We start from the raw sequence: 15,922 nt of genomic DNA, 5'->3' as shown, positions 1-15,922 counted from the left end.
CATGACTATGCTAGCAGTACCATTTGGAACCTTTAATGAATCATTCATTATAACCCAATGAATCCAATTTAGGCTGTGAAACGGCTTATTTACTTATAGGACTTGTGCTCAGCGGGGCCACCCGTCACCATTTACATTACTTGTAATGTCATTGACGTCATGGATCAACACGCAGAAATTAGATTTACGATTTTAGATGTTTATGATCCAGCATGCAATTATGATGCATCGCTTCAGGAGGAATACAAATCTCTTCCACCATGTGCATCAGCAAGGGTAATCAAAATACATCAGCATCTTGGACTGACATATGCTTTACAATGGTGTGAAAAAGCGTTTGCCCTCTTCCTGATTTCTTTTTTTTTTTGCATGTTTGTCACACTTAAATCTTTCAAATCGTCAAACTAATTAAAATATTAGTCATTGACAACACAACTGAACACTAAATGCAGTTTTTAAATGAAGCTTTTTATTATTAAGGGGAAAAAAAATCCAAACCCTCCATGGCCCTGTGTGAAAAAGTGATTACCCCCTAAACCTAATAACCGGTCGGGCCGCCCTCAGCAGCAACAACTGCAATCAAGCATTTGTGGTAACTTGCAATGAGTCTCTTACAGCGCTGTGGAGGAATTTTGGCCCACTCATCTTTGCAGAATTGTTGTAATTCAGCCACATTGGAGAGTTCTCGAGCATAAACTGCCTTTTTAAGGTCATGCCACAGCATCTCAATAGGAATCAGGTCAGGACTCTGACTAAGCCACCCCGAACACTCCCACACACCTTCCAAAAAGTTATTAGAGTATTTTCCCAAAGGTATTTGGGATCATCAAGATGTTTTCTGGCAGATTTGAAGCAAGCCTAATGTTCTTTTTGTTCAGCAGTGTTTTTCGCTATGGAACTCTGCCATGCAGGCCGTTTTTGCCCAGTCTCTTTTTTATGGTGGCGTCATGGACGTTGACCTTAACTCAGGCAAGCGAGGCCTGCAGTTCTTTGGATGTTGTTGTGGTGTCTTTTGTGACCTCTTGGATGGGTCGTTGCTGCGCTTTTCGGGGCCATTTTGGTTGGCCGGCCACTCCTGGGAAGGTTCACCACTGTTCCATGTTTTCGCCATTTGTGGATAATGGCTCTCACTGTGGTTCTCTGGAGTCCCAAAGCTTTAGAAATGTCTTTATAACCTTTTCCACTTGAACTCAGGTGTGATAAACCACAGTTAAATTGTTTTAATGTGGGGGCCAATCACTTTTTCACACAGGAGCATGTAGGTTTGCATTTTTTCCCCCTTAATAATAAAAAGTTTCTTTTAAAAACTTCTGAACTTTGTTCAGTTGTGTTGTCAGTGACTAATATGTAAATTTGTTTGATGATCTGAAACATTTAAGTCTTACAAACATGCAAAAAAATAAGAAATCAAGACGGGATGTGTACAGTAAGTTAAGAACTTTGCTGTTGACAAAACAAGTGAGGAAAAATATGCCTCTAAGAATTTCTGTCCTTGCTATTATATTATTATTATAGTAATCGTAGGGGTAATAACAACCATACAGAAAGACAGAACAATACTTTTACTATAGTTATTGCTGTGTCTCGCCCTCTCTCGCCCTCTGCAATCAGTCCCAAAGTTCTCAAATCGGTTCTCACAACTAAACCCCTGCAATTCCTGTTCCCGCTGACTATCTGGCCCACCCAGCACTACAGAAACAGGCGATGAAGTGGATCACCATCTGTGGCTGCATCTTGGTCCCTTCTGTTCCCCTAACCCTTCCCCAATATCTCCTACTCAGACTCCAATCACAGTCGATGGTGTGACCTAATGCTGTTTTTTCTCTTTTTCTCTTTTTTCTCTATAGCGATCTAATTTCTCTTATTTATTATGTATTGTGTAAAACTTAGACATGAGTAACATCAAAATAAAAGCACAAAATGAATGCCGACCTGCCATCCAACAGTTCCAGCCACGTTTTTCCAGAGAGATTATTACATCGCTGTTTGGCGTGTGTGATAAAAGGCAGTGCACTAGCATCAATTGACTTGAGACAAATGTGCACATTAGCACTCAATAAGTCATCAAAACTTACCTTTATGCATTCCCACATAGTATCAGCATTTGACACCAAATAGGAGGTGAAAGAAAAATGGCCAAAAAAAACAGTAGTAGTCTACCTGTGTGGCATATGAGAGAAAGTTAGCACACGCACAATGGACATCTGTCAAGTGAGACGGATGTAACAGAGAGAATCCAGCATCTTTTCAAAATAAAACATTAAAAAAACTGAAATAATGGAAATTATTTTTTCTTTCACAGCCGGGGGTCGGGGACCACGGCTGTACTGTACTGGTTTTCGGACCCCCCTCCACACGAGCTGGCATCCGTGACACATTAAAGGAAGAAGAATGTGTGAAATCTCACTGCTTGATTAAAAAACATTATCAGTGAAGCATAACGACATAAACATGTAAAAACTGCAGTCTTTCTCTGAGGGGTACGTGTATGCTGTACATTTTACCTGTTTATCACATCTTTATAAATTATTACCGCAAACTGCGGTGTATAAGCCGCTATTTTTTTCTTAAACATTGAACCCTGTGGCTTATACAGCGGCGTGGCTAATTTATGGCTCAATTCTAATCTCGTGACATCCCCTTTACTTCAGAACTACTACTAATTGTTGAAATACTGTGCTGCTCGCGAGTCAGTGAGGAAACGGTAGCTCTTTCTTTGGCAGGAGCCAATCACGAACTATCAGTGCACCCACAACAAGCTTGTCAACCCATTGGAAATCACAGCAGGTCATTATATATAACAGTATAACAATATAACAATCTGATTCACAGTGTCATCTTATGAAGAACACTAAACTATCACACAGCAACTTCACACTCAAAAGGTATACCTGAGAAATATACAAACATGTACCAATACGAGCTTAAAATGAAAAAAACTACTCTTTTAAAGTTTTCACACAATGCATTGGGGAGCTGCAATGACATCAGCCTCCCTCTGGGCTCTGGGCTCCTCTGGTGGACAGAGGCAGCATTGCAGCACCATCCGTCCATTTTCTATGCTGCTTGTCCTCCAATGAAATGCTTTGATCAGACAAAATGCTCTTGCTATGTGATGAGTTTAATGTTCTTTGTAAGATGACACCGTGAATCAGACTGTTATATTGAGTAATGACCTCCTGCAATTTCCAATGGGTTGACAGGCTCGTCATGAGTTTTTTGGTAGGTCATGATTGGCTTCTGTCAAATAGACAGCTGTCTGGTCCTCACGGGTTCGTGCTAATCCACATTATGCCATTTTATGAGGTGGACGGTACGGCTTATATATGTAGAAATCTGTTTTTTCCTCGAAATTTAGTGGGTGCTGCTTATACACCAATGCGCTTTGTACACCGGAATTTACGGTACTGACTTCTGGTGAACGAGATCTGTTTTCTGAGGGAAAAAACTGAGTATTTTTAAAGTAAAAATAAATACAACTCTGTGAATTTGCGTGGCTGTTACATGCTGAATTGTGTACAGTAATAATCGTAGTAACAGTGATATTAATCAAAGAACAAAGTGTTAAGTCTTTATGTGATGACTCACAAGCACAAGCAGTCATCTTGCTCTGCATGTTCTGAAGCCTGATCAAAGTTAAGGGTAATAATGCAATATAATGTTGTTCATAGGTTTTTATACATAGGTGTTAAACGTTTCATTTACACCTGCATGTCACTTATTTTTACACTGGTAGGCAGTAGTAATGTTAGGGTCGTATGATGCAGATAACTTGACTCTGAAGCTGATTATTTAAATTTCCTTTATTTTCTCTGAGCAACTTAAACAATTTGAAGGCTGACCCAGAATTTGTTTAATGTTGTTCAATCTTAGAGGCCCTATTGTATTTCTGTGTGAAAATGTGTCTGCTGCTATGCTAATGACCTTGAAAGTCTACTCAGTCACTGGATGACAATGTTAAACATGCTGATGTTCATTCAGTATAATGTAGAGCAGATGCTCTCCTTATTTGCTGCGCTAACGTGCAGATTTTTGGTAATTACAATTAAACACAAAGCCATGCAAGGCTCATTTCGGTCCTCGACTTGACAAAAAGAAGAATATGCTGTAATTATTAGAATATCCATCCATCCATTTTCTATACCGCTTCTTCCTCATTAGGGTCGCGGGGGCATGCTGGAGCCTATCCCAGCTGACTTCGGGCGACAGGCGGGGTACACCCTGGACTGGTTGCCAGCCAATCGCAGGGCACATTTAGAGAAACAAGCATTCACACACAGACACACACACACACACACACACACACCACTTAACTTAACATGCATGTTTTTGGAATGTGGGAGGAAGCCGGAGTACCCGGAGAAAACCCACGCGCACACGGGGAGAACATGCAAACTCCACACAGAAATGCCCAAGGGAGAATCGAACCCAGGTCTTCCCAATCTCCAGGCTGTTACTGTGTTAGCCAACGTGCTAACAACTAGACCACCGTGCGGACCATTATTATTAGAATATGTGCACTAAAAACTAACATTTAGTGCTGCAGTGCTACTTTTTCCATTAGTACCTCAGCTTTGGCCTACCATGTTTTACATTGCCAGTGTCGAAACCAAAAACGACATCTGTTGTGTTTCATTTCGGACACATACGGGCTTCTTCTGTTATTTTAAGAAGGCACAGTCATCACTATAATGGATCACTTCCTCCAGCAAGGTGTTTATAAAATTAGTAAGTCTGTGGGAGTGTCTTTGTGTACCACCCGAGAACTGTCAAGGTCATATCGAAAAGAGGGAGTAAAAAAACAGATGCTTTTGAATAAACACATCAAATATTTTACTTGCTGCTACTTAATCACCAAAATTATTATTTTTGTATCTATTGTAAGTGATACATGCACCAAATTAATAACTGCCACACTGACAATGAGCCTGTTTTCCAGGAGTCGAATTAATCTGATACAACGGATGGCTTTTTTTTACCAAAGATTTTACATCAAATATTGGAAAGAGATAACAATGATCTATTACTTAAAGGCAGCATCCTTTATTAATTAGTTAAGCCAAAGCTGAGGTTAAATACTACACTATTCATAGCCGTCCTGCACACAAAATGCAGTAATACTTTATACTGCCGTATTGGCCTGAATATAAGATGATCCTGAATAAAAGACAAACCTTCTTCTTTGAGAGCTGATTTTTAAATCATGTTTTCGATATCAGTGAAATAACTGGTAGATTGCAATAAAAAGGATATCATATTTCATACCTGCTTCTTTTATTGGTGTCAATATGGCGGCAATACCCCTTTCTGTGCCTCACTCACACAGACAGAAAATAACCGTAATAAAAAACACTGTTAAATGAATTCCTTTCAAATAGTTTCTTAGTCAAAACTGTGTGTTATTGAAATTGTAAAGTAATTATTCATAACATGGTTCTTCTATTGGATTGTGCAGGTATACATTTTTCACTGTTGGATCTTCAGGAAGTTGTAAGTAGAGCTTCAAAATGCAAAAGGACAAAAACATTTTTGGAGTAAGCAATTTATTGCAAACCAGCATTAGAGTGAAATAGGCTGTTCATCAGCTGACCAAAGGTTTAGACCACAGCCTTTAAAAGCCAAAATCTTGGCAAAAATTCAGTGGAACAATGGAGCTTCAGGTTGTGCAGGGGCGTCAAATGGCGGATGGCTATATGGAGATGTTGCAGGGGGCATCCCTCATGACTGAAAGCCCTCGTCTGTCACAGAGTTCACAATGCCCTTCTGACAAAGGACTTCCTCCACAGGAATAATCTCACTCTTTTGGACCATCCTGCATGTTCTCCTGATCTAAATCCAACTGAGGACATTTGGGGATGGATGCCAAAGGAAGTTTAAAAAGACAGTGGATGCCTCCTGTGAAGTCATCTTCACCACCTGCAGCAACATTCCCACTAGCCTTCTGGAAACACTGGAATCAAGCATGCCCAAACCAATTTTTTAGGTGATTAACAAGAATGGTGCAGCTACCCATTACTCAGTCCATTTTTTAACATATTATTTCTATTTTAGGGATTTTTTTTTAGCTACAGTATCAGCTTATAAACAGCCTATTTCAGTTTAATGGTTAAACAAAAGCATGCACGGACACATTACTCATAGCCGTAATGAACACAAAATGCATTAATACTTTATACTGCCGTATTGGCAGGGAGGTTTGGGGTTTTTTTGAGCTATGGTCTTAAAACTTTTGATCAGCTGATGAACAGCCCGTTTCAGCCGACAGTATTTTACCTCCTTAAAGGGACAGAAATCTGACCAGAACTGGACAAGTGGGGGGGTAAGTCGCTGTTATTGGACTACAATGCAATGGGGATGTTATAGAACTTCATGTCAAAAAATCCGAACTGTCCCTTTAAGATCCAACAGCGCAAAATGTAAATTCTTGCAATCTTTCAACTGGTCTTAAAATTTTGATCAGGACTGTACCTGATGAGTGTGCTTATGATCTGCAATACAGCAAATTATTTTACGGCATTGTAGTAATGCTGGAAATAGAAAAGTAATGAGGGGCACACATAAAAGGCCTTTGTATTATACATACATATAGCCTACAGTTGTTCTATTTGTGATATGTGTACCCATTTGATGTTATTTAACTTTTGGGTGCCTCACATTTTAATTAGTCAGCGTTATAACCGCACTACGCGTTTGTGATAGTATCATTAAAATTAATTGCAATCATCTGGTACACGTTTGTGATGTTCTGCTTCGTGAACATTCTGAAGGGGACAAAATCTAGTGACTTGAATACAAATTGCACGATTATGGATTATTGTTTTGTGATGCTGATGCTTATTCTTGTAACAACCGTGTTGGTGTTCCAGAAAAAAAGCGACAAAACACTCATTAGAAAAGCTGCAGCAGTAAAAGCATCACTAAGAAAACACCAGAAAACACTGGGCTAAGACCCAAACATATCCATTTCATTTATACTAATTCCACCCATTGGATTGCGGTACAGTCGATGATTCAATTGGACAATAATCCATTGAGGGAGTCAGTTCAACTGCTTGTTTTAGCTACATTTCAGTTATGATTTATTAATTTTGTGTGCAATGAGATGTTGTCTATTGCAGTAATTTATGTAAGAATGTCAATACTGTATACTTCACCGCCAGGACAATCTCCTTCAATGCTATTGCTAATCTCCTCACACAAACTCTTGACCTATTTCTTCTCAACCTCTGCTTTTGTCCTCTTAGTTTTCTGCTCATGGCCATCCTGGTTCTCTTGTCCTTTCAAAATAATCTTCATGCACTGCTCCCACCACCTCTTCCTCTTTCTCAAGTCTTTCCATTTCTTCTCGCTCTCTCTGTATGACTTCCCCTCTCTCTCTTTGCCTACATTCTTGACTTTCTATTCTCTCTCTCTCTGCCAAGTATGCTCCTCAGCTTCTTTGTCTTCTTACAAGACAAACTCCCTTGGGAATTGTGCCACCACTGTTTGGTCCTGTGAGTCTACTAGGCTCTCTGGGGGACCCAGAGAAGCCCGTACTTTGGGAACAGAAAGACTCCCAGGTGCCTCCTCAGAACAGAGGGCATCCAGGAGATGACCTGCAATGTGTTGGGATTCAGGGAAAATCTCAACACCAGTCTCTGGGGAAAGCTCAGGATGTAGATTTAGGGCACTAGGCGGGACAGTCATAAGTTTAGATAGATTGAATACACTGTGATTGGGTGCAGAGGGGAGTTGCCTGTCAGATGGCAAAACCACTTCTTTTGCCATCTGTACCTGATGCTTTTTCCCGATGGGAGAATTTGAAGTGGGGCCTACCTGTCTGAATGACGATGAATGGTGATCCAAAAAATGTTCATCTCTGATAGTCAGCGATTCAGCCAATAAGAGGTTTGCATTCAGACAGGGGAACGTCTGTGTTTGGATCACAAGGGGTTCCTCAGAAAAGATACCAGTGCCCTGGAGAGGCTCAGGGATGTCACTTAGTTCTTGCAGAATTGCGCTGACATCCTCAACTTTTACATGAAGATGTTCTGCATTTGGTGTGTCTTGTGTTGTTCTTTTGTGTAGACCATTGAGTGAAGGACAGATCTTTGAATGAAGGTTCATCTTGAAAGTTTAGTTTAGTCAAGGAGAATAGTCTGGGACCATTCCACAGTGCTGCTGCTTATGATCTTTCAGCTGAGCAGCTTGTAAGATCTTTCTGATGTCTCTGGTAGTGTCAGAAGAGATCTTAGATTGACTGGTCAGGTATGGGTGTGGGAGATCAGAAACGTGTGTCTCTCGATGATGTGACGGACAACCCACCAGGATCTTTCTGTAGGCGTCTTGGAAGGCCTCTGCCTCTTCCTGCAGTTGAACAATCCAAGCACTGGGTTCAGTTCCTAGCGCCATGTTGGGAGTGTTACTCCCACATGAATCCCTTTGCACAGCATCACATGTTGTGGATCTCGGCAAGGTTTGGTTATCATTTAAATTCGACCCCAAGCAAGAGGACTTGAATATGGCTTGGAGACGTCTTTTGAATTCTTGATTTTGATCAAGACGTTTCTTCAGGTTTTCAACGTGACCAGTCAGCCACTGTAAGTTCTCTTCGCATTCTGTGAGCTGGACCTTGACCTGACCACACCGCTTTACCTCAAGCCAGATTTGTGATTGCAGAAACTGCCTCTCGTTGTTGAATGTCTCTTTTTCCGCTCTGCGTTCACTTTGGAGCCTCTGTAGCTCCATCTGCAGGGCCAGATGCTCTTTTGAAGGTTTCTCCAAGTCTGCGCAAAGCTGCTGGTTCTCTTGGCGTAAATCCTCCAACTGTGTCGCGAGAAGCTGCTCCCGTTCCTCCAGCTGTGCTTTCTCACTTTTTAATCTGGGATAGTCACTCATGCTCCCCAGTTTTTCCTTCAGTTGCTCTTTCTGTTGATTGAGCACAGAGGTCTTCTGCTGTGCAGCGTTCAGTTCATCCTGCAGCCGTCTCACCTCTGAAAGGATTGTGCTGTGCTCCTCTACTTTGGCATTAATTGCAGCTAACTCTTTTTGGAAGTCCACAGTTTCCAGGACATTTCTTTGCTCACTTTCAGTGAGTTTCTCGCTTCTTTGGATGTATTCTTCCCTGAACTCAAGCTCATACTTGAAGAGTTCATTCTGCAGCCTGTGGTTATGTGTGTCCTCTATTATTTTCGTCAGCAGCTCTCTCCTCCTCAGCAACTCCTCGGTGGTCTTGACCTTTTCGTCATGTATTTTACAAGTGCCTTCTAAAGCCTCCATTTGCCTCCTCAGCTCATTTCCTCGACGTTGCACTGCTTCCCTTTCTTTCAGCAAGGTTTGTCTCTTGATGAAGACATCGTTTTCTTCAATTTGTTGTTGTTTTTTGAATCGGTTCATCATGTTGTTTTCCTTAGCGTTTAATTTCTTCACCTTCGTTTCATAGGTCATTTCCAGTTCTTGTCTCAGTCTATCAAATTCCTTCTGAAATGTAACTTGTACTTCCATCCTCATCTTGGCAAGTTCAATGTCTTTGAAATATTGCATTTTAACATCAACTTGCATCTGCATCTGCATTTCAGTTTGCCTTTTGTATGCATCCAGCTTGGAATGTAATAAAACTTGGTCGTCCTCTCTGCTGTCTGCACATTCCCTTTCAATCGTTTCCATCCTCTCAATAAGTGACCTGTCACCACTTGCGCCGGTTGTCTGAGTGGCAGCATTACGGTAAAGATGAGGTGTGTGACAGCGTGTCGCATGTGTCAGAAGGTTGATTAAAACACCTTGATCGTTCTTTTCATTCATGAGAAGAGATTTGTAAAGTGATGACTGAGGGCTCATTTCAAGAACTTGAAGAAGGTCTTCTTTCCTAAAAATCTTCCCTGTGTCCAGGTTACTTTCAGGACGGAATACAGAAAAGGTGTACTTGTACCCTGAGCTGTGAAGATAATCAGCGACTATGCAGTTACAAACTGAGAGCAAATGAGAGTCTGCTTTCACAGGAGCTGGCCTGGAAGATGGGTCTCCAGTGAACGCCGGAGGTTTTAACTCCCTGATTAGTTCAGTGCGCAGTTGGGTTTTGAGTGTTTCTTGCACTCCCTTATCCTTAAATCTTTTGTGGAGCCTCTCCCTCAGCTCACTGCTAGACAAAGCATCCGCATTGGCTGAGAACATCATTAGTGTCCTGTCTGATTGGTCCTCAAGGTGTGGCTTTTATATTTTAAAATGTCAGCCTGATTTTGATTAAAACGATGGAATGAGAAGAAGCTTGCAGTTCCTTTCTTATATGACCTCATAGGATTCAAAGACATTGAATGTGAGGTGCATCATAAAGTTTTGTACACTTGCTTGTTGTTCCCATGGTGACTGCAGAACATTCTCTGAATTATTTGAGGCAGGGTGAGGGTCTTGGTAAGGTGTTATAGTAATCTGATGCTGCTGCCATTAACTGATGCATAACACGAAGGAAAGCACAGCCTCAAATTACACCCACAAAATGAATACCGACTCTCTCTCGGTATGATAATACCGTGGTTTGATGTGTGTGTGTGACAGGCACAGGGCGTCTCCACTGGATCGTATGGGAATGGCAACAGTCTTCAGTGCCATTGTGGAATGTTCTGGGTAGTTACTTTGCACTTACAGTAATCCAAAAAGACAAACAACCAACCTCTCCTCGTACACAATGAACACACAAGTGGTTTTCTTCATTAGCATAGAAGCAACAAGCACGAGTGACATACAGTAATTGCCTGCGGCCAACTTTGACCCTCATGTGATGTCAGGGTAAAATAAATGTTATTTTTTCAATAAAATAATTAGGGATGTCAAAATGTGTGCATTAATCATTAATTACAGTCATTTAGTGTGTTATTTTTACAGTTGTGTTAGTCTAAGTTAGTTGCCGCTGCTTTTTTCTTTAGATCTCTTTATTCTTTTTTAGAAATGTCAAATAGCTTCCCCTCATGTTTACCTGCGAGAGCGTACTGATTAGGATCCTGTCCGCTCACTGGTCAATCAATGAAACTCCCGCTGATTGGCCCTCGTCTGGGTGACAGCGATGAAAATTTGAACATTTTTCAACTTTCTGGGATCGCATCGGCAGCCAGCGTGTGCAAGATGACATGCACGAGCACGGACTCTCACGCGCACGAATTTTGCGTGTCGCTTGGCTGGAGGATAACTCGCAAAAAATCGTCCTATCGAAATTGAAAATGTATGAAGTGGAGGCGATGTTGCCTCCCGTGTGTGGCACCCATCACTGTTTCTGAATGCAAGTTGCCCTTTTTTGAATTATTATTTCCATTCTATGAAATCCGTTTTATTTGTTTTCCGCAGCCCGGTTCGGAGCCCTGCATTAGAGCAAATTTTTATTGAATTTGATGATCATGATTATAATCAAACCGAGGACAAAGATTTTAGGCACACAAAAAAACGTATTTGTGCGAAATTCAATATATAAATACAACAATATAAGACAATGTAACAATAATAGTAATAATAATAGACCATAATCTACCAGGAAACAGCAATCATTTATGAATTGTTTTCTGAAAAAAAGCGACATACTGAAACTGATGACTGTATTCTCTTCTTTTCTTGTTTTCTTCATAATGCGCAACTTGTATTCACTTAAATAAACTCCATAAGAGTTAGTGCCTCACCAGCCATGAACCTCACCGCACGTCACTGGTTTACACACTTTTTTCTCTCTTTTTTCTCCTGACAATCTCAAATAACACCAGACCCACTCCCCACCCCCTCTATCTCGCGGTATCCAGACGCTCCAGTCCACTCGGGTGAGCGAGGCGCGTGCTGGTGGGGACAAAAGCCCACGCAGCTGCTACCATTGCTCACTCGGGAGGCGGAGGGAAGCCCGCGCCACTTGCTGCGAGGATATACCGACATCTCATGGACTCCATACTGGCACTACTCTCTCATTATGCGCGTCCCATCTTAACTAACTTCCTTAGCCACCTGTTTTAATGTGTTTTATGTCTTTGCGCTCCACTGTGAGGTAGAGTGTTTTTGTTTTTGTTCTTGTCCACCGACGTTCCACTGTCCCGTGGATGTTACCGCCGGGGTCGTTGTTCGAGTCCAGTGGGACCAGCCCGGTTCCTGTTCTTTCCAAACGGATGAGGATTAAATCTGCGGAGATGCTGCTCATTCTGTGGCTTCTACCTCTGAGCGGAGCTGCTCCAACCGAGCAAGAGGACAGAGGGGTGGTAAGTTGTCTCTATTTGTTAAGAAGTTTTGACATCAAACCACAAGTGGATTAACATTGCTTTTATGTTGGGGGGTGTTGGATGCAAATGTTGCTCTGAATGTTAAGCAGCTGAGGTCTGATGAAGGGGAAATCGAAGCTCAACTCCAAAGCAGTGATGGAGAGCAGTGATATAGGCTGTGCAATAAAAAAGATAGGCTTGCAATAAATACACAAAGAGTGTATTCTTGCCTTGCCTGCTGACATGCCGTGCATCCTCTGCCGAATAGAGAATGAGGTTCACTTCCAGCATGGTGACAGACCGAGACTAGCAGACCTTATTGGATATGTCATCTTCCCCGTCATGCTTCTGAAATCTGTCATGACACACACTTTTTGTCAGTGTTTGCAAAAAGATGCATATTTTCTACAAGGAACTAAGCAATAGACCTTATTTAGTTCGGTAAATGTGGTGTAAACAAGGGCTTCTCAGCCTTAAATTTTTTTTAAATATATATTCATTAATTAGGCATGTCATCTTTTTAAACGTAAATACACACATCACATTACAATGAGGAGGAACATGCATAAAAAAGGTGAATAAAGTAGAAGTAAATATCAAAATCTTAGCATTTAGTAGGAGTGTAAAGGTACGACAAAGTCACAGTACACGGTACAGTAAGGGAGCATAATGCAAAAATGCTTAGCTTTGTGTAAACAGCTTTAATGATTTTTAAACTCAAACATAAAAAAGAAAACGATCAAATCTGGAATAAAAATATGGATACAGCATAAAGTAAATTTGAAGGATGCGGGTGTCCGCTTTGATACATTTTGTGCATTAAAAATGCTACCACCACTCAAACCTAGGGTAATATCCTGGGCACTTCAATACCATCCATCTTCTATGCCGTTTATCCTCACTAGGGTCGCGGGTATGCTGGAGCCTATCCCAGCTGACTAGTGGGGTACACCCTGGACCGGTCACCAGTCAATCGCAAGGCACATATAGACAACCATTCACACTCACATTCATACCTATGGACAATTTAGAGTCACCAATTAACCTAAAATGAATGTTTTTGGAATGTGGGGGGAAGCTGCACACCCACGCAAAACCCACGCACGCACTTAAGTACTGCTCTTTAAAATTGGAAGCATTTTAGATATTTTTATTTTATGTTTCACTAGCTGTCCGCGACCCACTTTTGATTTCCGACCCACCAGTTGAGAGTAACTGACATAATCTGAGATAAAAGAGAATATTTCAGCATATGGCTCGTGTGTTTTAATCATTGCTCATTCAAGACTTGAAGACAAGGACTGGCTACTTCCCTGTTGACTCCCTCTGTCCCGATCCGATATTGATATCATATTATATTGGCCTGCATCTACAATCTCCGATATAAGCGCTCCGATACAAGCAGTACATTCCAGACTCCGCTACAGTACTTCTATCCAACAGGGCCAGTTGAAGTCCACGTGATCCAAACAGTCTGTGCTAAAAAAGTAGCAAGGAGTACGTGTGATGTTGGCCGCGTGGCACTATTTTTCATTGCAGCTGAGTGCAAAACCTGTCATGCACAAGTTTCCAGTGGTGGCACAGAACCGCGGAAGTTTAATACGACCAACCTCACTGCGCATTTGAAGCAGCATTACAGAAAACGGCTTGAGGCCACGGCTGAAACACTAGCAAAGCGCGAGAAATTCCCACGGGATGGCAAAAAGCCATAGAACAGAAAAGAGAGGTAAATGGGTCACTTTGTCTCATACCTACTGTAACTGACTATTGTTCTCTGTGAGAACTTGATCAAGTCTTTTCTAACCATCCATAGTACAAATTAAGTCTTAAATGTATGTATGATTTGTGCTGATATTGGATTATGGAATATCGGTACCGTATCGGTAGTGAAAAAGTTGTATCGGCTAGTTCCAGCTCGTTCTGGACTGTTTTGATGCCAATGACGTATCCCGAGGAGTTTTCATAGGATGTGTGTCGCTCTGGTTGAGACTGAATCAACAGCGCCTCTACTGGTTGCAGCCAAATAGTGCATTCCATTTTGCATCAATTTCTTAAGGATAAGGTTATTTGTTATCAGTTCTACACAATGAATCAATATCTGTGCCCCTCCCTACCTAGAGCACTTATCAGAAACAAAATAATGCACTTTTCCTGCAAGGTGAATTCATGGACAGAAAAGCAATTATGTACCAACAGCGTCAGAGGATTATAACACTTAAGCTGGGCAATTTTAAAAGTGTTATTTTTAAATTGTAACTCACCCTGAACGAATTGATGGCAAGTTATTATTAGCTTAAGTGCTTCCACTGTATGGACCGACTAAGCATCGTTTGCTTTGCCATCCCAACTAAGTCCTTTGGGTGTCTGCATGCATATTTCAAACAAAAAACAACAATAAAGCAGCATATCTTTTGGTTGTACCTTGTTTTGTGCTAATAAAGGGAAAGAAAAACAGACACAGGTAAACTTAACTTTAGCATTCTGTTCATGCACTTTGAACTTTTGCAGTAAGGGGAAATAGTCTCAGAGTAGACCTGTGCGATATACTGTATATCCAGTTTGTGTATACGCCGCTACTTTTTTCTTAGACTTTGAACCCTGCGGCTTATACACTGATGCGACTAATTAAGCAGGAGGTCATTATATATAACAGTATTACCTCAGAAATAGACAAACATGTACCCATATGAGTTTAAAATGAGAAACAACTCTTAAAGTTTACCCATGATGCATTGCATCTGAGCAACACATTAATTGGACGCTGCAATGACATCATCCCCTGGTGGGGAGAGGCACTATTGCAGCGCCATCCATCCATTTTCTATGCTTCCTGTCATCCAATGAAATGCTTTTCTCAGACGAAATGCATTATGGGAAAACTTTCACTATCGAAAGTGTTCTTACTGCCTCCATCACTGTTTGGTACGGTAACTGTACTGTACAACACGTGATAGGAAAGCACTCCAGCGGGTGATCAAGACCTCACAGAACATTGTTGGGGCAGCCCTCCCCTCACTGCAAGACATTTATAAATCTAGAGTCCTACGAAGAACACACAACCTCATCAAGGACAGCACACATCCACAACACTCATTATTCACACTCCTACCGTCAGGCAGACGCTACAGGAGTTTGAAGTCCAGGACCACAAGGCTGGCAAACAGCTTTTACCCACAGGCCATCAGGCTTCTCAACAAAGCACTCACACACGCCACACGCAACACACGCACACACTCATAGCACTTTACTTATTTATTTACTGATTTATTTATTTGTATTAATGTCTCTTCTGTTGTTGTTGCTTAATTTATTGGGATTAATGTTTCTGATGTTCTTATTCTTTTTCTTGTGTTTTTCTTTCTTTCTTTTTCTGGGAGAATGAACAGAACAAGAATTTCATTGCATAGCAGAACTACCTGTTTAACTGTGCATATGACAATAAAACTCTTGAATCTTGAGCTTTATGTATATCTTTTGAGTGTTAAGTTGCTGTGTGATAAGTTTAGTGTTCTTTGTATGATGACACCGTGGGTCAGACTGTTACATTGAGTAATGACCTCCTGCAATTTCCATTGGTTTGACTAGCTCATAGTGAGTTTTTTCATAGCTCATGATTGGCTCCTGTCAAATAGAGAGCTACTTGCGCACCACAATAATCCATTTTATGACATGGACATGTGTGGCTTATAGTCTGGTGCGTCTTTTATATGTACAAATCAGTT

At 41.2% G+C, this 15,922-nt stretch overlaps 2 protein-coding genes across 2 annotated transcripts in view; one reads left to right on the top strand and one right to left on the bottom strand.

Moving 5' to 3' along the window:
* Positions 1-7,252: 7,252 nt before the first annotated feature.
* LOC129170337 (centriole and centriolar satellite protein ofd1-like) lies at positions 7,253-10,149 on the bottom strand. The gene is made up of 3 exons (XM_054757768.1): positions 8,305-10,149; positions 7,537-7,595; positions 7,253-7,376 (listed from the first exon to the last, which is right to left on the bottom strand). The coding sequence occupies exons 1-3, from the start codon at positions 10,147-10,149 to the stop codon at positions 7,253-7,255; spliced, it is 2,028 nt and encodes a 675-aa protein (XP_054613743.1).
* A 1,612-nt stretch (positions 10,150-11,761) lies between these two features.
* Positions 11,762-15,922, top strand: part of LOC129170268 (matrix metalloproteinase-17-like) — a 57,788-nt gene continuing 53,627 nt past the window's right edge. The window contains exon 1 of the mRNA XM_054757630.1: positions 11,762-12,200. Within this exon, the coding sequence (XP_054613605.1) occupies positions 12,045-12,200 (156 nt within the window). The 5' untranslated portion in view covers positions 11,762-12,044. The remainder of the gene's footprint in view (positions 12,201-15,922) is intronic.

The sequence above is a fragment of the Dunckerocampus dactyliophorus genome, chromosome 17 (assembly GCF_027744805.1).
Source record: "Dunckerocampus dactyliophorus isolate RoL2022-P2 chromosome 17, RoL_Ddac_1.1, whole genome shotgun sequence".
Classification (NCBI taxonomy): Eukaryota; Metazoa; Chordata; class Actinopteri; order Syngnathiformes; family Syngnathidae; genus Dunckerocampus; species Dunckerocampus dactyliophorus.
The sequence above is the reverse complement of the archived record's forward strand: the minus strand, read 5'-3'. Positions and strand labels throughout refer to the sequence as shown.